General features: G+C 56.6%; 11 protein-coding genes across 11 annotated transcripts; 5 read left to right on the top strand and 6 right to left on the bottom strand.

Moving 5' to 3' along the window:
• Positions 1-717: 717 nt before the first annotated feature.
• Positions 718-3,607, bottom strand: CHGG_08657 (uncharacterized protein; the record flags this gene model as incomplete). Its single annotated transcript, XM_001226583.1, has 8 exons — positions 718-817; positions 885-1,429; positions 1,501-2,909; positions 3,029-3,108; positions 3,171-3,276; positions 3,339-3,377; positions 3,439-3,461; positions 3,573-3,607. 8 exons carry the CDS (start codon positions 3,605-3,607, stop codon positions 718-720), a joined length of 2,337 nt encoding a protein of 778 aa, XP_001226584.1.
• A 1,457-nt stretch (positions 3,608-5,064) lies between these two features.
• On the bottom strand, positions 5,065-6,682 carry CHGG_08656 (uncharacterized protein; the record flags this gene model as incomplete). Its single annotated transcript, XM_001226582.1, has 5 exons — positions 5,065-5,311; positions 5,374-5,630; positions 5,709-5,799; positions 5,943-5,985; positions 6,568-6,682. The coding sequence occupies 5 exons, from the start codon at positions 6,680-6,682 to the stop codon at positions 5,065-5,067; spliced, it is 753 nt and encodes a 250-aa protein (XP_001226583.1).
• Positions 6,683-7,279: 597 nt separating this feature from the next.
• On the top strand, positions 7,280-8,722 carry CHGG_08655 (uncharacterized protein; the record flags this gene model as incomplete). Its single annotated transcript, XM_001226581.1, has 1 exon — positions 7,280-8,722. The coding sequence occupies one exon, from the start codon at positions 7,280-7,282 to the stop codon at positions 8,720-8,722; it is 1,443 nt and encodes a 480-aa protein (XP_001226582.1).
• Positions 8,723-9,277: 555 nt separating this feature from the next.
• Positions 9,278-11,180, top strand: CHGG_08654 (uncharacterized protein; the record flags this gene model as incomplete). Its single annotated transcript, XM_001226580.1, has 3 exons — positions 9,278-9,382; positions 9,441-9,622; positions 9,674-11,180. 3 exons carry the CDS (start codon positions 9,278-9,280, stop codon positions 11,178-11,180), a joined length of 1,794 nt encoding a protein of 597 aa, XP_001226581.1.
• Positions 11,181-11,846: 666 nt separating this feature from the next.
• Positions 11,847-13,112, bottom strand: CHGG_08653 (uncharacterized protein; the record flags this gene model as incomplete). Its single annotated transcript, XM_001226579.1, has 4 exons — positions 11,847-12,098; positions 12,245-12,374; positions 12,453-12,591; positions 12,668-13,112. The coding sequence occupies 4 exons, from the start codon at positions 13,110-13,112 to the stop codon at positions 11,847-11,849; spliced, it is 966 nt and encodes a 321-aa protein (XP_001226580.1).
• Positions 13,113-13,547: 435 nt separating this feature from the next.
• Positions 13,548-14,868, top strand: CHGG_08652 (uncharacterized protein; the record flags this gene model as incomplete). The annotated part of the gene is made up of 4 exons (XM_001226578.1): positions 13,548-14,097; positions 14,156-14,445; positions 14,501-14,666; positions 14,726-14,868. The coding sequence occupies 4 exons, from the start codon at positions 13,548-13,550 to the stop codon at positions 14,866-14,868; spliced, it is 1,149 nt and encodes a 382-aa protein (XP_001226579.1).
• Positions 14,869-16,184: 1,316 nt separating this feature from the next.
• Positions 16,185-17,934, top strand: CHGG_08651 (uncharacterized protein; the record flags this gene model as incomplete). The annotated part of the gene is made up of 4 exons (XM_001226577.1): positions 16,185-17,090; positions 17,149-17,371; positions 17,435-17,776; positions 17,921-17,934. 4 exons carry the CDS (start codon positions 16,185-16,187, stop codon positions 17,932-17,934), a joined length of 1,485 nt encoding a protein of 494 aa, XP_001226578.1.
• Positions 17,935-18,271: 337 nt separating this feature from the next.
• Positions 18,272-19,397, bottom strand: CHGG_08650 (uncharacterized protein; the record flags this gene model as incomplete). Its single annotated transcript, XM_001226576.1, has 2 exons — positions 18,272-18,568; positions 18,720-19,397. The coding sequence occupies 2 exons, from the start codon at positions 19,395-19,397 to the stop codon at positions 18,272-18,274; spliced, it is 975 nt and encodes a 324-aa protein (XP_001226577.1).
• Positions 19,398-19,922: 525 nt separating this feature from the next.
• Positions 19,923-21,252, top strand: CHGG_08649 (uncharacterized protein; the record flags this gene model as incomplete). Its single annotated transcript, XM_001226575.1, has 3 exons — positions 19,923-20,091; positions 20,162-21,075; positions 21,220-21,252. 3 exons carry the CDS (start codon positions 19,923-19,925, stop codon positions 21,250-21,252), a joined length of 1,116 nt encoding a protein of 371 aa, XP_001226576.1.
• A 1,428-nt stretch (positions 21,253-22,680) lies between these two features.
• CHGG_08648 (uncharacterized protein) lies at positions 22,681-24,226 on the bottom strand (the record flags this gene model as incomplete). Its single annotated transcript, XM_001226574.1, has 3 exons — positions 22,681-23,670; positions 23,765-23,818; positions 23,882-24,226. The coding sequence occupies 3 exons, from the start codon at positions 24,224-24,226 to the stop codon at positions 22,681-22,683; spliced, it is 1,389 nt and encodes a 462-aa protein (XP_001226575.1).
• Positions 24,227-25,153: 927 nt separating this feature from the next.
• Positions 25,154-26,389, bottom strand: CHGG_08647 (uncharacterized protein; the record flags this gene model as incomplete). Its single annotated transcript, XM_001226573.1, has 1 exon — positions 25,154-26,389. The coding sequence occupies one exon, from the start codon at positions 26,387-26,389 to the stop codon at positions 25,154-25,156; it is 1,236 nt and encodes a 411-aa protein (XP_001226574.1).
• Between the last annotated feature and the right edge of the window lie 1,273 nt (positions 26,390-27,662).

The raw sequence follows: 27,662 nt of genomic DNA, 5'->3' as shown, positions 1-27,662 counted from the left end.
GCAAGAAAGAAGCGGTCACCTCAAAAGAGAGAGATCCACGGCCGGCCCTGGCTCCGGAAGGCCGATTCGCGGGCCGGCGGTGCCTATCTAATCGGGACGGGAATCGGGAGCGAGCCAGTCAGGGGGTAGGTAGGTATCCGCTGTCGTGGAACCAACCATCTGAGGAGCATAGGATGATGATGGCTTTAACTGAACCACCGGCGGACCCCTCCACCACTCACGCGCGTCTTCACAAAGAGGTCTCTTGAAATCCCGAGAGAAAGAGCAGCAAGTTGCTATCGTACTTCCGTCATTGCTACGACCCTATGTAAAAAAACGCCACGCGACCCCTCCACACCCCGTGCCAGCCTTCAAGAGAATGTATTCAACACAACCATATGCGCTGCGTTGCTTCCGTCCCAGCAATGCGGTACTCGGTACTGGGAACCCATCACGTTGCGTGTTCCAGCGCATCGTATCGAAGGCATACGTGGCAGACTGGCGCCGAACAGAGTTCGTCATCCATCCACCCATCCATCTATGTACAGCATTGCTCGCAGGGTAAGACCCTGTCCACACAGACAGAACGAATGATGGTACGGTACCAGGGAGGGACGTAGTAGTAAAATGGGTAAAAAAAAAAAAGATACCACGGCCGACGCAACACCATCAAAAGATGCAAAACACTAGGGTGCTTGTGGAAAGGCACCGTATCCATAACCAGCCCGCGCCATGATTTTACTCCTGCCCGAAACCCATCGTCTCTTCTACCGCCATCGTCAACTTGCCTTGTAGCATCTCCAAGGTCTTATATGGAGGAAGATCCAGGCGGTTGAAGCTAGATACAGCGTTAGCGAATCACCTCCTCAGCTAACATCGAACACCAAAAAAATAAGAAAACTCACCAAGTGTGTGCCTTGGGCAGATTGCCGAGCTCACCCGCCTTCTCGATGGTGAATCGCCTCGGCCCGTCACTACCCTGCAGATCCTTGAACCCGTTGACGGGGATACGGGACGTGCCCGTCGTGAACTGCAACAACCGCGACTTCTGCTCGCCATCCCACGACCGCACTGTTTGCCAGAAGAACTGGATGACCTCGTCCGACTCGGTGTAGCCGCGGTAGTCGGTGTGCTTCTTCCAGTCGTCAACATCGATCTCGGCGATACCACCGATCAGCAGCTCGAGCTCGCGCTCGTCGAACACGTTGATGAGATCTTGCGGGATCAAGTCCTGGAAGCCCTCCTTGAATGCCTCGAACTGCTCGGCAATGCGCTTCTGGATTCGCCACTTCACCATTAGGTCGACGTACTCCTTCTTGTTGTCGTTGGTCACGTCGATGTTACGCCCGTTGGGAATCAGATCCTCGACCGTGATGACGCCGAACCGCTCGTCTTCGGTTGAGAAGGTCTGCTCGAGAATGCCGCCCGAGATGTCGTTGTCCAGCATCCACTGTAGCGAACGGTGGAAGTCGGCATCCACACCTTTCCATGTCGGCCAGCACCACGTATCTTGCCGAGCACCATCTTGTACAGCGCCCCGATGAAGAAGGCGTCGAGGAAACGCCGGTGGAAGATGGCCAGGCCGACCACCCGCCCAATGAACTTGAAGTAGTTGAGATGCTCCGGGTTGATCCCCGAGTGGGGGTTGATCTGGAGCGTGTAGTTGTCGTGCGCCGAGTACTCAAAGAGGCAGTAGAAGGGGTTGAACATCTCGTGCGACAACAAGAAGAAGAACTCTCTAGAGAGACCACCGTAGTCCAGGCCGTCCTCGCCGTCAAACTTGATCATCAGCCGCTTCTTGAGATCGGTCGCCGACTGCCGCGAGATCTCGGCAAACGAATCCTCAAAGATATGGGACCGTCTGACCTTGATATGGCACTGCCCTGACAGGATGCGCATGGCCGGCTGCGACCGGAAGTAGATCAGCTTCCTGCGGAAGTCACGCTTGTACTGCGGCACATTCTGGTCGAGCGAGGACGGGAGTCGGGGGTCGTCCCAGGTCGTCGTCTTGGTGTTGTGATCGACAAAGTAAACGCGTGCCGTGTTCGTCAACCGCATTTCCCACCCGCTAGGTAAGGGGCCAAGCTGCGAGACCGGCTGCTGCTGGATACTACCATTCGTCGTGCTTTGCCCACCGTACATCCGGATGTACTGCTGGCGTCGCGGATCCACCCAGGTCGTGGTCCTAGTGTTGTGGTCAACAAAGTATGACCTACCTTCAGGGGTCCACCTCTGCTCCCAGCCCGGGGGAAGCTCGCCTGTCCCCGCAGTCGTGGTCCCCGTGTGCATCATGGTGGTGGCATTGGCGGCTTGGGTTGCCTGCTGCTGTGCTTGCAGCGTGGGCGAGTTCGATCCCGTGCGATCTTCGGGTAGCGTACGGTTCTGGTGTCTCTGCCGCTCGACCTGCGTGTTGGCTTCGGCGACGCGCGCCTCGGCCGCCCCTGACGAGCCCGTCGGCCGGGTCCAGCTGGTCGTTCTCGTGTTGTGGTCGACGTAGTAAGTCCTCCCGAGGTTGTCCTCCCGACGCTCCCACCCAGCCGGGAGCCGGCCCTGTGAATCCTCGAAGGGGCTGAGCGTGCTGCTCGCCTGTCGGGGGTGTGCCGAACCGTTCATGGGAGGCGGAGGCGGCGCTGTAGTTGATTGCGTCGATACTAAGCTCGATGGGCGATGGGGGATCGACAGTTGCGTGCCGCCCAGTGCCGGTGTGCCGTTCGGACCCGACATGGCCGATGAAGGTCGTTCAGAGGCACGGTCGCCGTTAGAGATAGTCGAAGTCTGCGGGCTAAGAAGGGAGGGTCGGCTGGATGATGCCGTCAACGCTTGCGGCACGCGAGTAGGTGCTGCCAGGTTGGTGGAGAGGTTGATGATGAGTTTTCCGTGTACCACAAGGTTATCAGTCGACTTTTTTAGGTCTCGCGTGAGCATCTGGTCTACAAAGGGATTGGTTTTGCGTTAGTTGGGACGAAAAGAGTTGGAGACGAGAAAGAGAAGATGTTCATACGTCCGATCGACGACAGTCATGACATCCCCGATACGAATATGATCACACCAAGAAAACCAGGATCCTTTTTCTTGAATTTCTTCTGGTCAAAGACTTGTACAGCAAGGATACCGTCCTCATTGACTTTACTATCATGGGGGTGAGCTTCACGTCCGGCACATCGCCGTCATCGAGCAAAGGTACCGCTTACAAGTCGAAACTCTCATTCCAATACGGGTTCAATGTTCGCTTAGAAACCTGCGTCGTCTTCGTCTGCTCGCCGTTGATGGTGGCGACCGCAAACGGGTCGGGAAATCCTGCCGTCGATAATCAGCAACTGGGAGTCACTAGATCATCTAGTAAAGGGTGCAAAACGCACTGAAGACATCTCGCTTGTATAAGCCATCGGCGGCGATGACTAGATGGTCGGGTTAGCGGAAGAGCTGCAGGATGGATTCCGATCGCGATGGGCTGATTACTTGTGACGCGCAGGTTCGGCTGGCTGTTGGCATCACGTCGAGTCAGCGAACATTCTTCTCATCCATAGCCCCGCCTCGGAATCGCAGGGACAAACGGCCGAAAGGCTTGTTGGCAGATGGGAGTCGGGACATACGCTGGAAGCCCTGCATCCATGCGGCTGCTACTCATGGTGGCCGAAAGTGCAAGTCAGACCGAACAAGTTGGCGCCGTGTTTCGCCCACCAAGCCGGCGGTCAACCCGAGTATCGGCTGATGCTTAGCCGGGAGTCGGACACGAGCTGGAAGGGAGTCGGTGGGGAAGCGACAGGCGCGATCGGTGTGGGCGATGGATGGTCGCGGGCGCGGGCGCGACACTGAGAGAGAGGACGAAAAGGGGATAGCAGACACGTCGAGAGCGGCACAAGCCGAATGTGCGAGAAAGAGCGAGCGAGGGACGCAGTCGGCGGTCGAAGATCGAGTTGAGAGTCGAGGGGTGCAAGTGATGAGGCTGTGCTGCTCGGACACCCCGCTTTGGGACCTCGTTGGTCAGTTACCGTTGGTTATTGATAACGTTAAATCACTGGGCTCGAACGGCCACGGCCAACGGGAATAGTAAGCGGTGACGCTGTGGCTGGGGGGCGGCACGAAGTAGTCTTGTTCTGGGATGACGGAGCGGTAAAATAGCAAATACGGAAGGTCTGAGCAAGCGCTGACGAGAAGCGGTTATCAGGATGGTTTGTGAGGTGTTTGTGTCAAGACGGATTTCATGCACCGACAAGCAGCCCTCAACCAGTGCCATTCACAAGGGTGGGTTCCAGATTCCGTTTGGGCGCAATACCTAGGACGCCCGGGCATCTTTTGGCTGCTTGAGTGGGCCGTTTAACAAGCGTTCGCAGCCCTGCAGGCGACCGAGACAGGGGCGCGCCTGCAACTGCCCCGCCACTGGCCGGGCCACTCCAGCAGGCCTGGGGGCGAAAACATCATAAGCAGATAGGTGAGCCTAGAACTACGAACTCGGTACGTTGGTGACATTTTCAATTGTTTAGTTTGCTTGCAGTGGATTTGCCATTGATTTCCCCCACGAAATCCTGGCTAACACCCCATACACCCCATGGTCGTGCCGCAGCGAATAGAACATGGAAACCTATGAACGGCCGGGGCTCTTCAAGCTGGAGCAGCGAAGAACCCATACACGCTCATGAGTCAAGTTTTCGGCCAAAGCTTAGGTTCCCATGCCTGCCCGTCATAACGGAGCTCCGCTCTCATACGATGGACGGCCCAAACACTGTGATTACATTGCAATTGACGAGCACCTCCTAGGTAGACTGCCCCTCTCCGTGTATCCAATGCCAGTCCTCGTTTTTCGCCGTGTTTAGTTAGAGACCATTGCCGAACCCCGTATCCGTCACCATCCTCTGCATGGGCTCCAGGGGCGACAATTAAATGCCGATGATAAGTCGAAATGCGCTGAGCGTACCTTCCGTTCTTTTGCCCAATCCCATGACGCCTTGCCGAAGCAAACAAAGCAAATTATACCCATAGGTGAAGCGAAGAGAGAAAAGAGAAGAAAAAAAAGACAGCTCTTCCCGGCTCTTATCGTACAACCTGGAAGGCTGGCTGGCATGTTGCCCTGGGCACGCCCTGAGGTCAATACGGCGTAAATCCGCGGCCGCGGCCCCGGTACCCTCCGCGGTATCCTCCTCTCGTGTAGCCACCGCCCCTACCAAAAGAACCACGGCCGCCGCGGAACCCACCTCTACCACGTCCACGCGACATGCCTGGGATATTCGTCCGTTTTGGTTCCACCTTGATGTTCCTTCCCTTAAAGACACTGTCATTGAGAACAAGAGCCTGGGCGACAAGGTTGGGTTCGCTAAACTCTACATATGCGTACCTGCCAACGCTTGCGTTAGCACTCGTTACTACCAAGCTGGAGGGCGTCTGGGCGGAATGTACCCTTTCGGCTGGCCGGTAAACTTATCAAGCAAAATGGTGACGCGGTTGATAGACCCGCAACTCTGGAAGTGCGCCTGGAGCTCTTCGGGCGACGTGGAGTAGTCGACGTTGCCGACGAATATACTCCGATTGTCGATATCCTCCTTGTCCTCGCTTAGGTCCTGGCGCGCCTGGTCGAGCGACGCCTGCATCTCCCGGAGCTTGGCCGCTTCGGCTTCCATCTCGGCGACACGCAACTTCATCGCCGATATCTCTTCCTGATCGACCGGTTAGCCTCCTCTTTTGTTCTTCTGCGGCCGGGATGCAGCAAGACCATCGGTCCGGGAGCGTCGCACCTCGTCGTTGTCGCCATTGGCGTGATCGCGCGTTTCATCGTGCGGCTTCTCCTCGTCTCTAGGTGAGCTCATCTTGTGTTCGTCTTCGGGTCTGTCTATGGATTGGTTTCAGAACTCCTTCTTGGTGTCAGTGATTCAGGTTGCAGGGGTGGGGTTTGCGCGCGCCGGATTCGTGAAACGCGAGTCGCGCGCCGAGGCAGGGAGAGATGGAACTAAACAACGAGGATTACTTACGGAAGTGAATGGATGGCTGAACGATGGGGAGCAAAGCGGTTGGCTTTTGAGTGTGAAAGCTTGCAGTAGTTATACAAGTACTTTTGGTATTTGTTGGGTGATCCAAATCGCGACGCACTTGACTTAGCTAAGTTCACGGGCGACAAACTGGGAGCCCGAGCTTTTGACGCCACAGCCGGTGGCCGGTTCCCAGGCCGCAAAGTCTTGGCTTCCATTGCCTCACGCTCGGTTACAAGTCGGCACCAAGCCGCTTATACACTGCACGATACCTAAGTACATCCCCCACGCCTTGTTTGAACCCACAACATTGGATTTTGACCATATTTTGCTAATTACCATTCCTAAAGAACCTTAATTCACATCGATGTGACTCCTGGGTAAATATTTATGAGAGGGTATATTTTGACTGTAGGTTTGAGCTCTTTCGACTGTGGTACTTGCTCCTCGCCCCACTTTCAAGGCGGTCAGCCCCGGTCGCATCGGTCGGTCGCAACGCAAACCGACGTTCAATTGAATGAGATCGTTTTAATTGCTCGAAGAGGCCAGAATTGATCGATTTAACTGCCCTCCGGTCTGGCTAACTACGTAGCTATATTAGTTAGCAGTCCCTATCGATAGCGCTTACTTGGGGCAATTGATTCCGGCTGTTGGCGATCGTGATCGCTGGCGCGGAGATGACGGCGATAGTTTGGCTTGGTTGGGTAGAAAAGGCAGATGTCGGTTGGGCCGGCAGAATTCATGCTGGATGGGCCGGTGCAGCGGGTGGCAGAAAGCTGGATGTACCTTTTTAACCCGGGGTTAGGGTTATATATGGGAGTTACAGTCGAAAGAACCCAACCCTAAAGTTGAAATATACCCTCTCATATTTATTGATATGTGATGTAATGATGGGTGCTGAGGCCTACCACCGCCTGTCACGGGGCGTGGTCAGGGGAGTCACGGGACAGGGTCAGGTTCTGGCTAATGACTGAGTTGTGCGATGAGGAGAGAGGAAGCTCTCGCAAGGGGACGCTAACGGAGAGGAGATACTACTACTAGTATGGGTCCAGGTCGCGTAGGCACGTGTTGCCCACGTGACCCAAGCAGGTCAGGCTTGGTACCGTGACACCGCCTAGCCTCGCCGTGGGCGACTGCAAATCCTCATTTGATTCATTTGCAAAAGAAAGCAACTGCAGAACTAACGCCAATCGGATGAAATTGGGTATGCGTAAAGCTACCCCGCCCTCAAGTCCTGCGATTTTGTTACTCGGACACGGATTAATTACTGCCTTTTATTCTCTTGAACATCGGCTGCCTCCCGGGTAGTTCTGCCAGAGCAGTCGTCTGAGAAACCGAACATGTCGCTAATTCCCCCAAGCTCGCGTGATGGTTGGTCTTATTCGGGCGACTTCCATGTGGAAGCCAGTGGCAACAATCGTCACCGCCGCGCGACCATCCCGGAGCTCAAGGCCGTATTCGACGGTACCGACGGCCAGAAAGACCGCCCAGCTCATTGGTATGAGGCCCAACTCATTCATTATGGCTTGCCGCCGTCCAAAACCAAAGGGACTGCCAAGATGAGGCTCTTCGACGCTGTCGGCAAGGGAAACCTGACTGTGCCGGCTCACATCCTCAAGGTGGAAACTGAGCTGAAAAAGGAGTGGAACAAGCGAGAACGTGAAGCCAGGCAGACTGCGAAGCTATTGGGACCGACAGCAACTGCTGCTAAGAAACCCACCAAGCGCAAAGCGGATGATAGCCAAGGCGGAGCCTCCTCGGGGACCAATGTCAACATCAACCTCAGTCTATCTATTGGGCCCCAGGGCAGCGTCCAAGTTGCACCGACTGGGCCTGTGGCAAAGAAGGCCAAAACAACACCTGCTACCAAAAAGCCGGCTCCTGTTACCAAAAAGCCGGCTCCTACTACCAAAAAGCCGGCTCCTGCTACCAAAAAGCCGGCTCCTGCTACCAAAAAGCCAGCTCCTGCTACCAAAAAGCCAGCTCCTGCTACCAAAAAGGCGGCCTCTACCGCCAAAAACGGAGCGCTTGCCACATTGAACCCGACTCAGACAGCTCCACCCAAGAAACAGACAGCTCGGCGCGGTACCGCCCGAGCGGGGGCGTCCATGTCAGCCTCGTCCCGCATTACGCCTGCTGCGTCCCCCGCGTCTGCCGACAAGCCAGTCGCCCGCCAGACGGCGCGGCGTTCTCGCCCCTTCGACAGAGCTAGCCAGGGCCGCACGACGGCGGCTAGCCCCCAAGCGTCTCGCTTTGACGCCACTCCCTCTCACTGGGACTCAATCGGCAGCCCTCCGCCGCCCTACCCGGGGCCGCCATCGTATTTTGACGACAATGACGGAGACGATGGGTACCATCCCTCAGGACTACCTCCGTTGGGCCTGTTGAACGGTCGGTACCAACTGCGCTGCACCGCCCCGCACGCACATGCCGACGACGAGTATGACTCGGGCATAATCTTCACGCTTGACGGCGACGCCCTATGGGGTTCTTTTGAGATTGGCCCCTTGTCGGGTATCCTTCGCCTGGACGAGCGGCCCTGGTCGTCTTCCCACCAACCTCTATACTTTGAGTGGCGGGGAGAGGATAGCCAGGGTGGGGCGCACTCCGAGACAGACGACGGGAGCTACATCAAGTTCCTTGGAAATGGCGAGGTTGTCGGGCAGATTGGCTTCTACAACACGATGCTCGAGTTTGACGGATATCGTGTGAGTGGTTCGGATACGCGCAGTGAGGTCAGCGCGTTTTCGATGCGGCGGGAGTGGGACGAGCGGTTCTTTTAACGTGTCGCTGCTTGATGATAAGAAGCATAACTGGCTTCTCATGTATGATAGCAAGTTAGGGTTAGATGTAATCGAAGACTACCTTAAGCTCTGTCCAGCTAAACTGAGTGACGTCATGGTATAAGAGTAGTGTTGGGTGTTCCAGATACTTTGGAGGTTAGGTAAACTACTTCTTTTCCAGTACCAAGCAAATTCAGAGTTCATAATGCCTGGTAGTAACTAAACGGCTCTTGGAAGCTCACAGCATGAATGAAGCATGGTTGTGACAGGCACCGAGCATCAGCCACCCAGCGACCCAATCAGGGGTTTCGGTTGTTGTGTTAGGCGTCAGCTTGCATTGCTGCCCCGCAACCACGCAACCCCTGCCCTGACGATGCTCTCTGATGCCCCTCCGTGCCCCTCCATGAATCCCAGGCTCCATCATCCCACTTCCTATTTCCTCATAACAAGTCCACTCAACCCAAACAACTCAGCTTTCCTTTTTTGTCAACAGCATTCTGATTGTTAAGCAATTGCTTTCGAATTCCTCAGCCCCGACCTTACATCCTCCAAACTATGTCGATCGAGCTCGAAAAGATCTTGGCTGCGGCCCCTGCAACGACGCGGGGCCAGCCGACACAGCTCTCATGCGACGCCAAAGGAGAGCGTATAGCTTATGCGGTGAGCACCCGGTCCACACTACGGCACCACCTGCCCTTCGTCTAACCTCCAACTGCAGTCCGGCAAGTCTATATTCCTCCGCAGCATCGACGAACCCTCCCTCTGCAAGCAGTACACCGGCCACACCACGACCACCACCGTCGCCAAGTTCTCTCCCTCAGGCTTCTGGGTTGCCTCGGGTGACGTCTCGGGCCAGGTGCGCGTGTGGGACGCCGTCGAAGCTGTCAACACCAAGGGCGAGTACTCCATCATCTCGGGCCGCATCTCCGACCTCGCCTGGGACGGCGACAGCCAGCGCGTCATCGCCGTGGGCGACGGCCGCGAGCGTTTCGGCCACTGCTTCACGGCCGACAGCGGGAACAGCGTGGGCGAGGTCAGCGGGCACAGCAAGGTCATCAATGCCGTCGCCATCCGCCAGCAGCGCCCCCTGAGGGCCGCGACCGTGTCCGACGACAGCTCCATGTGCTTCTTGCACGGCGCGCCGTTCAAGTTCGCCAACAAGGCCGGGGGGCTGCACAAGGGGTTTGTGCTGGGCACCGCGTTCAGCCCGGATGGGAATACCCTGGTCACAGTGGGCGCGGATAAGAGGATCCAACTGTATGATGGCAAGACGGGCGAGCCGACGCAGCAGGTGGGCGAGGGCGTGCACACGGGCAGCATCTTCGCCGTGAGCTGGGCGAAGGACTCGACGCGCTTTGTCACGGCGAGCGCGGATCAGACGGTGCGGGTGTGGGACGCTGGGTCGGGCGAGTGTACGCGGGCGTGGCGGATTGGGGAGGAAGGGAGTGTCAGCGTCGACAACCAGCAGGTTGGCGTGGTGTGGCCACACGGGAGGAGTGACGGGCTGATCATTAGCCTGGGCCTAAACGGAGACCTCAACTATCTCACGGAGGGTAGCGACAAGCCTACCAAGGTTGTTCAGGGACACAACAAGAGCGTCACTGCGCTAGGTGTGGCGTCGGAAGGAAAGGGCAACATCATCACCACAGGCAGCTTCGACGGTAAGGTCTGCAGCTGGGACGTATCTACAGGCGCTGGCGTCGTGGTGGAGGGGCAGGCCCATTCCAACCAAGTGACACAGTTCGCTGCCGGCGCAGGCCAAACCTTCAGCGTAGGCTGGGATGACACACTGCGCACCATCCAGGAATCCACCAGCAACTTCCTCGGCACATCCATCAAACTCCCCTCCCAACCCAAGGGGATCGCCATCACGGCCGGCCGCACCATCGTCGCGCTGAACGACAGCATCGCCGTCTACGCCAACGACAAGCTCCTCACCCAGCTCCCCACGGACTACACGCCCGGCGCGATCGCCGCGCACGGCTCATGGGTCGCCGTCGGCGCCGCCAACAACACCGTGCAGGTGTACAGCCTCGACAGCACCTCAGGCAAACTCACCCCCTCCCACACGCTAACCAACTCGACCGCGGCCATCTCGGCGCTGGCCTTCTCCGCCGACGGCGCACACCTCGCCGCGGGCAACGCGTCGGGCAAAATTGTAGCCTACAAGACAGGGGGCGGTACGCAATGGGAGGTGGCGACGGACCGGTGGTCGGCGCACACGGCGCGGGTGCTGAGCCTGGCGTGGAACGGCGCCGGCACGCACGCGGCCAGCGGCGCGCTAGATACCAACGTGCACGTGTGGAGCCTGGCCAAGCCTGGGAGTCGGGTTAAGGTGGCGAACGCGCACAAGGACGGCGTGTACGGCGTTGCGTGGGTGGGGGGTGATGGCGAAAGGCTGGCGAGTACGGGTGGGGACGCGGCGGTTAAGATTTGGGGGGTTAAGGGGCTGCAATGAGTAGGTGGTGCTGTCGGGTTGGGTGTGTGTGTGTATCTTGGGTTGGGGTTGCGGTTGACGGCGGAGCGTAGACTATGATTATATCACGAGCGAGGGCGAATTTGAACATGAAATCAGATAGACCTATTTTCTGTGCGATGGGGAGCTCTATGGATATGCCATCCAGAGAAAGCGCCCAAACCCAAGAGGTACCTGGTAAACGCCGATTTATGACAGGAGAGGTTGGGTCGTGCCATTCGTCAAGTACTTACCCAGTCCTTCTTGTGAACAAGACGCAAGCTATACCGTCGAAAAGTCGCGGCACACCAGCGGACTGTCAGATTTCATGCCCCAATATACCGGGACTAAACTGTCCCGCACTTGACACAGCTCAACCAAGCAAGACGGTAATTCAACATCCGCCAGTAGCCCTCGCGTAGATCCGCCATTCCACGTTGTCCTTTTCCTCATATTGGCGATCCCCAAACGCCGTTTCAACCGTACAGCAAAACGGCGCCTAGGACAGCTTGGTGATTGCCAATCGGATGGCAGCCGCAGTAATTATGGTTACTAGATCCGCTGACCACGAGGAGCCGCACATTTGCCTCGTTGAGGTCGATGAGCTGGCTTCACTCTTCCAGTCTCCGGCCCTCTGCTGCGCCAGCAATACCAGGCATCGCATGATTGTTAACTGCAAAGCCCTAGTTGGGCAAGACCATGCCATTGGTTGCTGGGCCAGGGGTATAGTTGTTGTTGTTGTTGTTGTTGTTGTTGCTGTTGTTGCTGTTGTTGCTGTTGTTGCTGTTGTTGCTGTTGTTGCTGTTGTTGCTGTTGTTGTTGTTGTTGTTGTTGTTCGTCGTATTGCCACCAGCGCCAGACGCCGTGGCATTTCCAGCTTCGTATCCCTAATCGAGCTGGAGCATGCTGTTGTCCGCCTGGCTGTTGATCGCCGCGATAGGTGCATTGCCACAGGCTGCAGACTGTTGGTGCTGCTGCTGTAGCTTAGCTTCAAATTCTGCTTCGGCACGGCTCAGATCGGCAACGTGCATTTGAGCCGCGAGCTCCTCTGGGTAGCAGGTTAGTACCATCCAATCGAAGAGGGTAACGCGTTCGGCAGCGGGAACGGGGAACGACGGCGGGCAGTATGGCGGCAGGACGTCCAACCTGCCTTGGTTAATTCGCTCGGCAACACGGTGAATGGCGGTGGTAAGGGATCTATCCATGGTGGGTTAGCCTTTGTGGCAAAACAAAACGACACAACTACGCGTTGAAGGGTGAAAAGGGCATGCTTACCCGATGTGCCCATGGACGACTAGATTCTGGGCCTCGAGAGTCTCGGCCAGCTCAAGTTGGTGATTGTCCATCAACGTCGGGTTTGCGACGACGACTAGCGGGGCCCCGATGCCCAGTACCTCGCCGACAGTGCCAGTGCCTGAAATGAAGTGTCAAATGTGATGTAACAAAGACAAAATACACACGGATGGGCCCGAGACGGGAGCAAAACTTACCACCATGGGCGATGACACATCCAGCCGGACGGACGTTGTCTTGACCCCGGCAACTGACAATGTGGGCGGTCATGTCGTCCGTGTATCGAAAGCAGCGAACCGAGATACCACGTTTCGCCTCGTCGCTCAGGCCGGCAATGCGGTCCTCAACGGCGGCAAGGTCTGGGCCGCACTGGATGTGGAGGAAGGCGTAGCCATGATTGGCGAGGCAATCGAAAAACCCCGCGGTGCTAACCTCGTCAAGGAGAGAGCGGAAGCCAGCCGTCGCCCCGACCGTGACAAAACAACAGCGGCCGGGCTGAGCTGGGTGTGTTGCGGGTTGGTGAGCTTCGAGATTATGAACAGGAGAATCAGTTCGCTGGCGTTTCTGCCTACGAGCTTGTGAGCCGGCGTTGACGTCCAAGCCGTAGCTTAAACCATTGTCGCCGTTGACGCCGTTGACCATCGCAGCGGTAGTGACAGTGCCTTGATGCTTAGAATTAAGAGCGAAGTGACGGAGTATCGATAAGGTGTGTAGAGGGAGGCTAAACCGCCTCAGGCAAGCAATATTTACGACAAGGCGGTGGATGGCACCAGCAGGGCCCCAAAATGACTACTTCGTTCGTACCTATCTAAAACTCGCCTCGATAGTTTGCTTACTGCGTAGGCCTAAGCGTGGAAGTTAGAAGATGATGAGTTGGTGGGTGTGCCAGGAGAGCTTGGCTTGAAGTAAAGTTACTTGATATTCGTATACGAAGACAGTAACGGATGACGTGTGGCGGTGCAGATTTGTGGCTGGTAGTCTTGGCGGCGCGCCCCGCGCAACTCCAAAATTTTGGCGATTCGAGTTCCACTGTGCATCGGCAGCCGTGCTGAACCACGATCCGCCTCGACATTCGGCATGACCTCCCCCGCCCACTTCCTCCGGCTGTGTCTGCGGCCCAGCAGGAGGGTACCGAGCCTCCGTGCTGCCGCAATTCAACAGTCTTTTTCTCGCCGGCCACTGTCGACAACGCAATGGCGGCCCGCAGCACCAACCGACAATGCCAGCAAAAATGAGTTCCAGGAGGAAGTCGAGGAGGATTTTGGCAACCCGGGCCAGTTTTTGAGGAGTTTTCTTCGAGACGAGAATATTTCCGAACAAGAACGGGCATTGGCCACACGCATGCTTGAGGACTGGCAAAAGGTGCCACCGAAGCAGCAGGAGGCGTTCGACAAACTCAACGAGGAGATCAACGAGGAGAGCGCAGAGCTACGGAGGCCGGTGCGGGCTAAGAAGCAGAGCTTCTGGAATACCGAAGAGGTCGATTCGGACCTGATCACCGACGAAATCGGCGAGGATGATTTCGAAGAGGACGACATAATGGCCATGGGCCACGCAAAGTTGGAGGAGCACCGCGAGTTCAGAGAATACGCGCGGGTTGCCGTGTGGGAGATGCCGCTGCTCTCAAGTAAGCCTACCGGCGCCGTACTCATCCTGGGCTGATCCAGCAGGCTAACACAACCCAGAACTCGCCAAGCCGTTTCAACCACCCACCGAACAAGAGATTTTGCGCTTCCGGTACACAACTTATATGGGGGAATTCCACCCCGCTGACAGGAAGGTCGTGGTCGAGTTCTGTCCCGCGGATATGCAGGATCTTACTGCGGCCCAGCAGTTGAAACTCAAGAAACTTGCTGGGCCCCGGTACAACCCAGAGAAGGACATTATCAAGATGAGCTGCGAGCGGTTTGAGCACCAGGCCCAAAACAAGCGGTACTTGGGAGACCTGGTGGATAAGATGGTTGCGACGGCAAAGGTAGGATGCGACGAGCTGCCCCTCATTCACATCCCATACTAAGATTGGAGTTTAGGACCCCACCGACATGTTCGAGGACCTTCCCCTCGACACCCGCCACCACAAGTTCAAGCCTAAGCTCAAGTTCCCCCGGGATTGGTACCTGACCGAGCAGCGGAAGGCGCAGCTTGAGGCACAAAGGAAGCAGGCACTGCTTCTAGACGAGGAGAAACGGACCCAGGGTTCGTTGATTAATGGTGTGGATACCATCCAGCAAGCCCTACTTACGGCAAAGGTAGAGGAACCCATCCCGGTGATGAGGGGGCGACCGTCGCGCCGGTAGTGTGGTTGCCCCGGACTTCGGAAACTTCACAACCCGTTGGACCGGTGAGGGCTCTGGCCGTTTCGCCCCCAACGGGCACACGTAACCTCGATATGACATGAGGGATGGTCACATCATGGCGGCCTACTGAGCCATCGTCCGGCAGCGGTAGCCGGCTGGCTGTTGTATTATGAACACCAATGTACATCAATCTGCATAGAAATGAATTGGGAAGTACCCCTTTTTTTTCCGTCGAGTTTTGCAACGCCACCCGTGATCAACAAGAGTCGGATTGAGCAACATTGAGGTTGGTTAGTTCGTTACACAGAAGTTTGATGCCGCGGTTACGGTGGGGTCTAGACTCGTGATACCATGCACATCGAGCGGACCAGCCATGCTTGCTGACTTTATTAGTCGGCGAAGGGTGAGACGACCGAACCACATGGTCAAGCGGAGAGCAAGCGGGTTTCCTTCCCGTCGACCCACCATTTAAGATTGATTAGGGGGCTCTTTGTGGGTTATGCAAATGAGAGCTATTGTAGGCTGTGGAAAAAGAGACTCGGCTTCCCATATTCTCAGAACCCCCCAATGAAGGAGTTGGTTTGATAAACTCGGGACGTCGCCGACATCAGCCAGGATTTGCATCTTCAGATGATGGCTTTCATCTGCAAATCGATGCACCCAGGCCTCGGCATCCAGGTCGAATCTGTGTGGGGAAGAGGGGCTTGCCAAGCCGCCATGGACCCATGCCTGCCGCAGCTGAGAGCTTCCCTGCGCCAAGTCATCGGATTGGAATTGCAATCGAAGCTGCGACTTTGCATATGCACAGTGAATGAAGTTCTCAGTCGCTCGCACATTGTACGTGCTGAGATCGCCATGTCTCTCATCTCAATTATATCGCCGTATTTGGAATACACACCATAAATGCCGCCATCCGTGGGGCGACAACTGTGCAGCGTTCTCAGATAGACTCGGTCGGAAGTTGCCCGATAGGTATCGAGTGCAGCTTCTTCTGCCCGGATGTGGGGTTGGCTGCAATGCAAGGATGAGTGTGGCCGATGGAAACATTGGATAGTCCGAGGGTGCCTCGGCCTGTGCTAATGCAGCCCCTGTAACTATCCATCCATCCTATCCTAAAAAAGAAGATCGAACGGACGATTTGTGATATTGACAGGATCGGGATAATTCCGGCTTGTGTGACAACGACCGACGTACTCAAGCCGGAAAATAGGAGAAGATCCATTCCAGTTTGGCCCCTCCTTCTTTCCTGTTCTTTGACTTCCTTTTCTCGTGGCCTTCCCCGTCTTTCGTTTTCCAATTCTTTTTTTGTCTTGACTGCTTCGTAATCACACGACGGCCCATCGCATCCCGTCGCATTTTGCATCATCGCACACTCCTGGCTACGACGGCATTGCTTAGGCTTCTCTGACTAGCAACAATGGCCACTGAGGTGACCTTCCCCGAGTTCCAGGCCACGGCCTTGGATGCGATCCCAGGAATTGCCAGCGCTGCTCGCGGGGCCTTCCGCATCCACAAGACCAAGAACTTGGAGTGGCGCCGGCTTCAGCTGCGCAAGCTGTACTGGGCTCTGGACGACTACCAGCCTCGACTCCTGGCTGCCCTCATGAAGGACCTGCACAAGTCCGACTTCGAGTCACTATTTACCGAGATCGACTGGGTCAAGAAAGACTGCCTGTTCATGCTCAAGCACCTCGAAAGCTTTGCCAAGGACGAGAAGCTGGGCTCGCCACATGTCCCGGCGACCTTCTCGTTCATGAAGTTCCGCATTCGGAAGGAGCCGCTGGGTGCCGTGCTTATTATCGGTCCCTACAACTTCCCGGTCCAGCTTCTACTTGCGCCCTTGGTCGGTGCCATTGGTGCCGGGTGTACAGCGGTTCTCAAGCCTTCCGAGCTGACGCCCGCATGCGCCATGGTAATCAAGGAGCTGATCGAGAAGACGCTCGACACGAGCGCCATTGCTGTGGTCAACGGCGCAATCCCCGAGACGAACGCACTCATGAACGAGAAATGGGATAAGATCTTCTTTACGGGCAGCGCGGCGGTCGGCACCATCATCGCGAAGAAGGCTGCCGAGACCCTCACCCCCGTGGTGCTCGAGCTGGGCGGCAAGAATCCCGCCTTCATCACTAAGAACGCCAACCTGGCCCTGGCTGCGAAGCGGCTGCTCTGGGGCAAGACCGTGAACTCGGGCCAAATTTGCCTGTCCCAAAACTACATCCTCATCTACAAGGAGCTCGTCCCGACTTTCATCACCTTCCTCAACCAGGCTTACAAGGAGATGTTCCCCAACGGCGCCCAGGCGAGCCCGGACCTGGGCCGAATTGTCAATGAGAGGCACTTTCACTGTCTGAAGAAGATGCTGGACAACACTCTGGGGCAAGATTGTAATGGGTGGCGGCGTAAACGAGGCGGACAAGTTCATCGAGCCGACCGCTGTGCTGGTGGACTCGATCGACGACCCAATGATGCAGGAAGAGTCGTTCGGGCCCATCTTCTCCATCTACCCGGTGAACTCGCTTGACGAGGCGCTCAACGTCGCAAACACGGTCCATCGGACGCCGTTGTCTCTGTTCTCGTTTGGTTCCAAGGCGGAGAACCAGAGAGGTGAGTGCCAGCAGCCAATCTGAACACCCCACGGCTTTTTTATTCCAACTAACCATTGCACAGTTCTCAACGAGATGACATCGGGCGGCGCCACCCTCAACGATGCGTACTTCCACGCATCTGTGAACACGGTGCCTTTCGGCGGCGTCGGCGACAGCGGCTGGGGCGCGTACCGCGGCAAGGCGAGCTTCGACTGCTTTACGCACTTCCGCACCATCTCGGAGACGCCCACGTGGTCCGAAAGGCTCATCGCCGTGCGGTACATGCCGTTCGACATGGGCAAGCTCAAGATTGTGGGCCGCCTGACCAACGGGAAGCCCAACTTTGACCGCAACGGCAAGGTGGTCAAGGGCTTCGGGTACTGGGCCGCCATGTTCTGTGGGCTGGGCAGCAAGAGCGCGAAAGGTGCGTTGGTGAGGTGGATGGTTGTTCTCGTGGCCCATTATCTTTATACAAATCGGATTGGAAAATAGGGTCGGATTGGATTTCTTTTTTTCCAAGGGGGAGTTTACGTGTTCAGCAATCTAATACCAGCTGTGTGTTATTTAGGACACGATGAATAAAATCTATACGATATGCTGAGCCACGGTTCCTTCGAACGCCGCTCACCCCGATCCAACGCAGGCTGGATGTAGTTGATTACGCTACCCATAACATTCTTTCGCACCCTTGGTCGTAATATTTCTTCTGTTCTCTTTTTTTACTCGAATGTTCTTTTTTTTTCTGCTCCGAGATACCAGGCCATTATTAAGTCCATTTTTCATTTTCACAAAACCATCCAGCTGGAACAAATCAGACGGAGGAGGTTCGCAAGACCCGAAGGGAATCCATAGATACCTTAAGTAATCAATCACTGGCGAAATGTCCATTTATTTTTTCTCTTTGAGAATGACTGAAGGATTAAACTCCTGTAAGCGCCGCAGCGAGCTGTTGCCCCTTCTCACCACCCAGGTAGGTGTCGTCCGACCCCTCAACCGAGACCATAGCCATTTCCACGGCCTCGTGATACCCCCTGACAACCATGTCCTCATCCACCCGTAGCCCATTCTCGACCAACGCCGTCACCACCCCACGCAGCCGCGCAATCTCCCTCATAGTCTCGACCTCAATCCGGTCGTTCTGGCTCGAGTACATGGTCGTGCTCACGCTCTCCTCCATATTCGTAATCCCCGCGGCGCCCGCCTCAGCCTCGGGCGTCTCAACATGCCTACTAATCCACACGTACCCATTCACACCCAGCACCACATCGATCTGCCCCCCGCCGTTGGCAGCATCCATCGTCCAAACCTGCCTCCGACTCCTTACCACCCCCCCCACCACCCCCCATCCCCGCAACCGCCACAAACACCCCATTCCTCAACTTCCCATACTTCAACGACCTCGTATGCAGCACGGCCCCCCCATCCCCAAACAACTGCTGCACCTCCGCGACCAACAAATCCCCCTCCGCAAAAAAGCTCCTAATCTGCAATTCATCCGTCTCCGTCCTCTTCCTCAGAATCCCGCCCGGCAGATTGATCGCGCTCAGCGGCAGCGCGGCCAGCTGCGTGGATCCCACATCCACCCGCCACCGCTTCGCCTGCACCTCGACGATGCGCCCCACCACCAGGTCGCCCACCTCGGGCGTGTAGCGCGCCCGCAGCGGCCGCACCGACAGCAGCTTGTTGGTGCGCGCCACCGTGCCTGCTACTGAGGATACGATGGCGCCGGCGGCCGCGCGGCCCGTGGAGGTGGAGGGGATGTAGGTGCCGTGGCCGCGCATCCATTGCGGGTCGTCGGTGATTTGCTCGCCGGGGGTGACAATGGAGGAGGAGGAGGGGTTGGTGGTGGTGGTGGTGGTTGTGTGGCGGGGGCGTTTGGAGGTGGGCGGGAGCATGGCGTGGTCGCCGTCGGGGTCGATGCTGGCGCCGCCGCCCGTGCCGGCGTCTGAGTCGCTGTCTGAGGCGCCGTAGATGTCGTCTTCTGAGGAGGGGCGGTTGTTGTTGATCGGGCGGGAGGGTTTGGGAGGGAGGATTGTGATGGGCATGGTTGTGGTTGGTGGTGTCTCGAAGAGACGGAGTGAGATGAATGGGTTGAGTCAATGGTGAGCGTGTTGTGTAGTTCTGAATTGGTTTTATTTCCCCCGGCGGGTGAGAATGCCTGGTTGACCCAGGTTGTTAGAGTGTTCGTGAGATACACAATCGAGATCGATATGGATGAAATCTTTCATGTGAAATCGGTTGCAAGCTGAAAATTACATGCGTATGGTATCTTACACTGTTAGCTTTCATAACACGGGTGCTTGGCGTTCGCTGCCGTCATCGCTTCCGTTCGGACGGACCTCCCCCACAGTGTCGGGATCTATTCTCCGTTTCCAGGGTCTCGCGCCGCGAGCCGTTATCGTCTTGCCGGAGTTACCCATTGGCACCCCCCGCGCCTTCTTCCGACAACCCCTACCGCAACTGCGACCGCCCCTCGCGCAACTGATGAGGCGGCCACCCTGATCGCCCCAGCTTCGCCCTGGCTGGCCAATGGTGACATTGGCACCCTTTTGCTTTCCCTTAGGACGAGAATGAATCCGCTGCGCGGTTGCTATCGCGTACTCGCCAACAATGCGAGCCGCCGTTCCAGCGCAGTCTTGGCGTCTACAGCCCTAAGACAGCCTTCGGTGTTGCAAGTACAACTTCGCCATGCGTCGTCGACAGGGAGGGCGCGGCCAAAGACCGCCATCTTCTTCCCGGGTGCGCTGCCCCTGTGGTGTGTTGGCCCTGTTTGCGTTTCCATTCACTAACTTGCAATCCGTCGCAACAGGGCAAGGCGTTCAGAAGGTGGGCATGCTCACTCCCTGGATCGAGGCATTCCCGGTCACAGCCACGTCAATCATCCAAGAAATCGACCATATCGTGGGGTACAAGCTATCCGATGTGATACAAGAGGGCCCTGGGAGAGTGCTCAACGCGACGCCAAACGCACAGCCCGCCATCATGGCGACGTCGATACTAATCCTCCGTATCCTCGAGAAGGAGTTTGGCTTCAAGACATCAGAGCGCGCCGACTTTACGCTAGGCCACTCTCTTGGGGAGTTCGCGGCTCTCGTATCCAGCGGATTCATCGAATTCGAGGACAGCCTGTTCCTCGTGCAAAAGCGAGCCGAAGCCATGGCGGCGGCCACGAAGCGTGCTGAGGCTGAGTATGGCGGCGAGTACGGCATGGTGGCCATAGTGAGCGAGCCCGAGTACCTGCAGTCGCTGGTAAATGCCATTCACGAGTTCGTCGGTCATAGTAGTCCCGGGAGCAAGTCGGAGAGTGCGGAAGACCGGTCACCTATCGATCAAGTGCTCATTGCCAATATCAACAGCAAGAACCAGATCGTTTTGAGTGGCAACATTGACCGCATAAAGACGCTGGTTGCGCATGTCCGACAGTTTTTGGGTCACGATCCGCGCGCGGTGCGATTGAAGAGCGACAGTCCGTTCCACAGCCCGATAATGAAGCCGGCTGTGGCGGTCATGCAGAAGGTATTGGCGGGCACCAGCCGGGTGAAGGGGCGGGAAAGTGATGATATCATTACCTGGCCCGGCACGGTGCCTTGTGTCAGTAATGTCACGGCCAGGCCGTTCCAGAGCAAAGCCGACGTGAAGGACTTGTTGGCGAGTCAGTGTCTCGAGACGGTGAGGTGGTGGGACAGCATAAAGTACCTCGACCAGGAACAGAATAGTCAGGCGGTGGGTTGTCATTGGTCCGGGCATGGTCGGACGCATAGTAGTTGGCATAGAGGTGGGCATGAGAGGGTAGGACACCGTTATGGGGGCCGGCGTCTGGGCGATCACCGACCCAACTGAGATCGAGGAAAGTTTTCAGAGGGCTAGAAGAGACCCGAGTACCTGGTTGACGAGGAGTAGAGAGGAATTATGGCTTGCAAAAGGTTGTGTTTTTGTTTTTGGGTTCAGATACCTATTCTGCCCCCCTTGTTGGCCACAAAAAGGTCGGCGTCAGCGTGTCAGGGGGGGTGACCAGCCGCGCGCATGAGCCGGGCATTGGGTAATCAACGAGTCCTAGGTAGTTAGTTAATCTACCATATTAGACACATCGCTTTGTTTCGATACTTCCGTATTTGTGACAAACTTATATGTTGACAGCTTTGAAGTTACCCAGCAGCGAGCCCGCCGCCATTGATAATTTAACAAACTTTAGATAATATACGCAATGCAAAGGCTAGCGAGCAAACCGTGGAGCAGAACCGAGCGTATTGTAGAAGGGACTAGGTCATTACTCGTCGACCATAGCCCCCCACTTTGACGCAATGCAGAGCGTCACCCAGACGTTGAGTCTATCGATGACGGACGATCTTAGCGCCAAGGCGAAGGATGGCAGCGAGTGCACGGGCCGTCAACAGCTTACTTGAAGAGGACGGAGGACCTCCATCGCGAGACGGCTCCTCCCGTAGCCAACCCTCGACTTGTCCAATCCTCCGTTGAAGACCGCCTGCCGCCGCTATGGCGACCGCAATTCCCTCGATCGCCTGCCTCGGGGTTATCGGTCGAAACGTAAGCCTCTTTTAACTCCATCATTTATTCGACGACTGACCTTCTTAGAACAACCCCCTCCATACGTCCATCTTCCCGTCCTACGACCCCTCCAACAACTCGTTCCGCCCCGTGCGCACCCCTCTCCAATTTTCCCTCATCCTCTCCAGCACCCTCGACGTCTTCGAACTTCGCTCGCGCCAAAATGCGGCCGCCGGCGTCGGCCTAACCGGCGATTTCGGCCTCCTCCACGCCGTCGACGACCGCCTCGCCGCCTACGGCTTTGAGACGAACACGGGCACCCGCTTTGTTGTGATTATCGACATGCGTGGCCGGCGCATCGATGGCGCACTTGCCGCGGGGCTAGATGGGAGGGACAGGAGGCTTGCGGGCGCAGCAGCGGGCTTGAGAGAGGGGGAGATGAGGCCAGTATTCAAGGCTATGCAGGGGGCATACATACGGCTACTGCAGAATCCGTTCTTTGATCCGGACGAGCACTCACCACCGACCGGGCAAGGAGGCGCGAAAATCACAAACAAGAAGTTCGCCGACGATATGAAGAGGATTGGGGAGGCTTGGACACCAGGGATCACGAATCTTTGAGGCGGTTGGGATACCGGCGTCCACGACCACGACGCGTCCAATGTTGGGATACGTTTACGAATCAATAACAAGGAGTCGCCGCGTTTTTCAAAAGCATGCGCTGATTTATACGAGTTTATCGACACAAACCCAGAACCCGCGCCCGTTTCTACCGAGTCTGGACGCCGAAACACCAACCGCCCACCAGGACAGCAACCGCCATTAGGTGGTGTTTGTCAGGCTAAACGCCTCAAATGTGATCCCCTCGGTATCCTCCCATCCCTGACCCTCGGTCCGCGCCATTTTCGCCCACCCTCTCACCATAGCTCGCCAGTAGCACGTCTCAGCAGCGGGGCTGAAATACCCACCACCGACAAACATATCCCTCTGCCTTCTCGCGATCCCTTCGGCGATTTCAGGGTGCTCCTCCAACCAGGCCACTGTTTCGCCCAAATCTGACCAGTCTGGCGCGACAAACACGATATTCGCCTCTTCGGGTTTATATCCCATTGGCCACGCCCTTTTAACCTTCTCCGTTGGCGTCCAGCTCTTCCCACTGCCACCCCGCTTGAGATCCAAATCGCTCGAGAACAGCGGCCTCGCGAGGTGCGTCACATGCTGCATCCACTGGATCGGCGGGGTGAGCACGACGCTGGCACACATCTGCAGGAACTGAAACCGCCCGCTGTACGCGATGCCCTCGGTGTGTATGATGTACTTGTACCGGCAGAAGCCCTCGATCGGGAGCGCATTGCTAGCCGTCTTGGCGGCCCCCTTGCCACCGCCGTTGCTGGTCCACTCGAGCGGCTCAACATCCGCCCACGGCTTGCCCCGCGCCTCCTTCACCAGGTTCTGCCGCATGCGCGGGCTGTGCACGCTGTTGAACCACATGGTCCCGCGCCACACCGCCTTGGCGATCTTGCCGTGCCACGCCCCCGCGTATTCCGCCTCGAGCTCGGCGATCGCTTCCGCCGCGCGGCCCATCGACCCGATGAAGGGCAGGTTCCACGCCCAGAAGGAAAAGTGCGGCATCAGAAAGGTGCGCGCGTGGCCGTCCTTTTTGGACACGAACTGCGGGTCCGCGTGCCGCGAGTACGCCCACGCCGTCCCGAACGGCTGGTCTTGGAAGTTGAGCGTGAAGATGGTGTCCGGGAGCGGCGTTGGTGAGGTGAGCAGCGCGCGGTGGAGCTGGTGCAGCGAGGCCGTTCGTGACTATGCGTGGTGGGCGGGTGAGTGTGAGTTTGAGGGCCGTCTAGGGTAGATAGATACGTCGTGGGTTGGGCTCTAGCGACGGTAGAAAACTTACGTTCAGCATCTCCTGTGAAAGATCCGACTTGCGCTGCGCGTGGATGATGTGTATCTATCCCACCCCCGTCAATATCAACAGAAACCACCCCCCCAACAAAAGCACCAACCGACGCACCTGTCCATCCTTAATCCGCCCCTGCAACGGCCCCATATCACCCGTCTGCTTCACCGGAAACGGGCCCTCAGCCACCACATCATCAATCTCCTTCGTGAGCCCCGGGAAATAGGCATTACACTGCCCCTCGTCCAGCGACAGGTTATTCAGCACCTCCGGCGGCAGCGACGGCTTCCCTGCGCGCGCCGACGCCGACGCCGGCTGGGGTGTCCTCCAGACGAACAGGAAGCAGTAGAGCGTCAGGGCGCCGCCGAGGAGCAGGGTGGCCTGGCGTAGCTGGCGGCGGTTTTGTCGTGATCGTGGCCGCGGCCGCATCAGCATTTGGAAGCGGGTTTTCTCGCCCATGGTGATGGCGACGTCCCCGCGGAGGGGCGCATTACACGATGGGGGGAGGTGTGGGAGAGTGGGCGGTGTGGAAGAGGTGAGTGAGGGGGGGTTGGAGAATGATTCAGCGGTTTACTTTACATCACCGTGGCATTGGGGACAGCTGAGCTCGCAATGGTGGGCGTGGTTCGCTGGGTGTGTCCATACGTACCCTTTCTCTCTACGTGTTGTTATTTAATGTGCCTGCCACTTTGGCTCTAAAGATCGGGGAGTATATCCCAAAAAGGGGTGGACGGGAGGGATGCGCTCCAGGTTTCCCGGCAGGGCTCGCTCCGGAGCGTAGCAACTTGCTGTTCTAGGCAAGCGGGTGTCCTGGCCGAAAGGAGGGCCAATGTGTCATTGGCTGAGGGCTGGGGATGCTTGTGATGGTTGCCGGAATAACCGGCAGTTATCCCCTTTGAAGCCCGTTTTAGAGGGCAAGAAAATGGTGAAGATTATATTTATATGTACCACGTCTAAAACGGTAGACGCGGTATCTTTGCGTCTGTCTTGGATGGAGGAGCCGATCTTTCTGCCGTTCAACACAACCCCGGCCGCCCCGATACGTTTGGCAGTGGGAGGAGATCGGTGAAATCGGGTCAGGAAGTCGTGGATGTAACCTTAACCCCACAGTTGGCTCAACGGTTACATGTCGGATGTATGTACGAAGGAGGATTTCCCCAGCCTTGGCTTCCGTGATTAGCTCCTGCAAGGCATGTAAGAGCCTATCTTCAAGAGGGTATATTGAGGGAGGAGAATGCAACTTTTTGACACATTTTTTTCCCCATGATGCTCCTCACACTCCAAAGCCTAGAGGAAACAGTGCATCCCAGATCGTCAGCCGCGCCCGCGCATTGAGGGTACAGCTCCCGGGACGGGACGAGCCAAACAAACTCTTAGCCTACTCCGCTATTGCTCGCTAGCCCTTAGTTTCGCAATCCGGAGCCGCTCCAGGCCAGCGGGCTCCTCGAGCTCCACGGTTTCGCCCATGGTAATCTCACTCGGCGCGCGCTTCGACAAAGGCGAAGGCGGTGGTTTTGACATCGCCCTCCCTTCCCAATGCCTAGCCTCCTTCGGCAGCGGTTGCCACCAGTCTCCCGTCCGCGTGTGCCACTGCATGCTGCAGAGCTCCCACAGCCGACTCGTCGCCCGCTTATATGCGAACCGTTCGTCCTCGCCGGTAAATGCGGCAGTCCTGTTAAAATCGACCTTCCTGTCTTGCTCCTTCCCGAAGTCTGAGTCTTGATCCGGGTCGTACTTTGAGTTTGGGGACTCTGAGTATGTCGATATATTCGGACGGAACGGCGACAATTGGTCTTGGTAAACTTCGGCAATCGTCTCAGCATACGTTGCTTCCGCGCCCTCATACTGCGCAGGGGCGTCCTGAGCGGCGTCTGTCCCCGCCGACTGTGTTTTTGTCTCGGGGAAGAAGAGTTGGTCGGGGTTGGTCTCAGCTCGGATAACTAACTTGCACCGTGACTCGTACAGCGCATCCAAAAGCGTTATGAACCGTCGCGCCTCATTCTTCATGGACACGGTCAACACAGGGACGCGGTCAATGATAAAGGTATGAAAGTTGGATGCCAATGTGACATAGTCCGCTGGCCCTAGTGAGGTGACAAGCTCAGTAAAATCCCAGCACGAAACGCCATCGTACTGCCGAGGGATGTCTAATTTTCTTCCATAGACTACTAGGCTGGTGGGCTTCCAGCTCAAGTCTTGGGTTTCCGAACAGCTCTCGCCCGACCTTGTCGCATACCGCAACCCGGATGTCCAAATCTCTTCGCCATCGGACGGCAAGAAGTACATTACTGGCACTTCTCCCCCATTCTCGGATTTCTGCTGGGCCAAACTGGCACCGCTGCCCGCTGTCTCCACTTGGGGATAGGCTCCTGTGGCGACACCACCAGACTCTGTTGGGGGCGCCATCCGACTCTCTCTTCTCCTCCAATCTTTAGTCCCTTCCATGTGCCAAAAGTCGCACCGAGCCTTGAGAACGTCAAGAAAGGCGGCAAAGTCGCTGGTTTGCCCAAACAATTCACCGCCGGACCGGTTGTTTCCGAAGCCTAGAACCCTCTCGACCAAACCACCGGTGGCCGGGGGCGTATAATAACCACCTGTCGCCTTTTCAAGCTCTTCGGGCATTCTGTTTGAGGAAGCAACAAGAACGCCGCCAAGCTGAAAAAAGGCAACAAAGAGGTTGCTCATGATTTTGCTCGCAGCCCTGTCTGGGAGTTGGAACTCGTCGAGAAACAGGATGGGAGAGCTTTCCATAAGCTCTTTAGCCATCCAGAGCAAGGAGTATTCGGAATTTTGTGACGACGTATCCGGGCGGGATTTTCGAAACTCTTCTAACCTCAAGAACGTATGCAACATGAAAGTGTTGAAGTGCCACCTCTTCTTTCGGCGGGTAGGTAAACCCTCGGCAAGGAGGTCGAGGAGCATCGACTTCCCCGTGCCAACCTCCCCTGAAAGGAAGAGGCCCTTTGGAGAATCAACATGCAAAGCGGCCTGATAACTCGTCAGGACCCTTGCCAAAGCCAAACTATCTCTCCCATCGCCCCTCTGAAAGAAGCGCGCAAAGAGCGGATTCCGGCGAATTGGGTGGGTGGGAGACGCGAGCGATTCTCCCGTTGTCCCCTGAGTTGCACCAACAGCCCTCGTGATCTGTTGTAGCCTGATTTTGTACTCAGATGAAGGTGTGTAATCTTTCAGCCTCGCGTATACCCCTTGTAGGTGATGAGCGAGGCGGTACTGGGCCGCATCTGGACTGTAGACACCTGTTGCAATAAGGGATGTGTACTTGACAAAGGGATCGGTGATGGTCACCGAGGTTGCTGCCCGGTTCATGGCCTCGCGCGACGGGGGGACTACCCCAGCGAATAATAAAAAATAGAGAGAATAAACTTGTATCAAAATTACTTAGAATAAAAAGAATGGCAACGCATAGTGCGCAAACGTTCCGGGGATCGGGTGGGTGGCCGGTATGAACAGGGGTGAGGGTGTGGTGAAGGTGGTTTGGGGTTTGGGGGTTGCAACACCACGGACGGGAATGAATGAACGGATTTGAAACGTTCAACGGTCGTAATGATGTCACCAGCTTCGGTCACAAAAAAAAAATAACTCGGTAGAACTGCCAGTCGGGGTTGTCGCAAGCTCAACTGGTGATTATACTGCAGCACGATGCAATTTAAAAGTCGAGGACAGGAAAAATCGTTGCATGATGGGGATAGTTCCTAGGCATTGATCGCATCGGTAACCCCCCGTGAAGTTTGCACGATCGATCTTGAAAACTTGGATGGAATGATTGGACAAAGCTGGGAATGGGGAGAGAAGGCCCAGCTGCCCAGGAACAAGTGAGGCGTTCGGCTGCTGTGTACTGTGTGGGGCTGTTCAATCGGAGGTGAGCGCGTGGATG

The sequence above is a fragment of the Chaetomium globosum genome, genomic scaffold (assembly GCF_000143365.1).
Source record: "Chaetomium globosum CBS 148.51 scaffold_6 genomic scaffold, whole genome shotgun sequence".
Lineage (NCBI taxonomy): Eukaryota > Fungi > Ascomycota > Sordariomycetes > Sordariales > Chaetomiaceae > Chaetomium > Chaetomium globosum.
The sequence above is the reverse complement of the archived record's forward strand: the minus strand, read 5'-3'. Positions and strand labels throughout refer to the sequence as shown.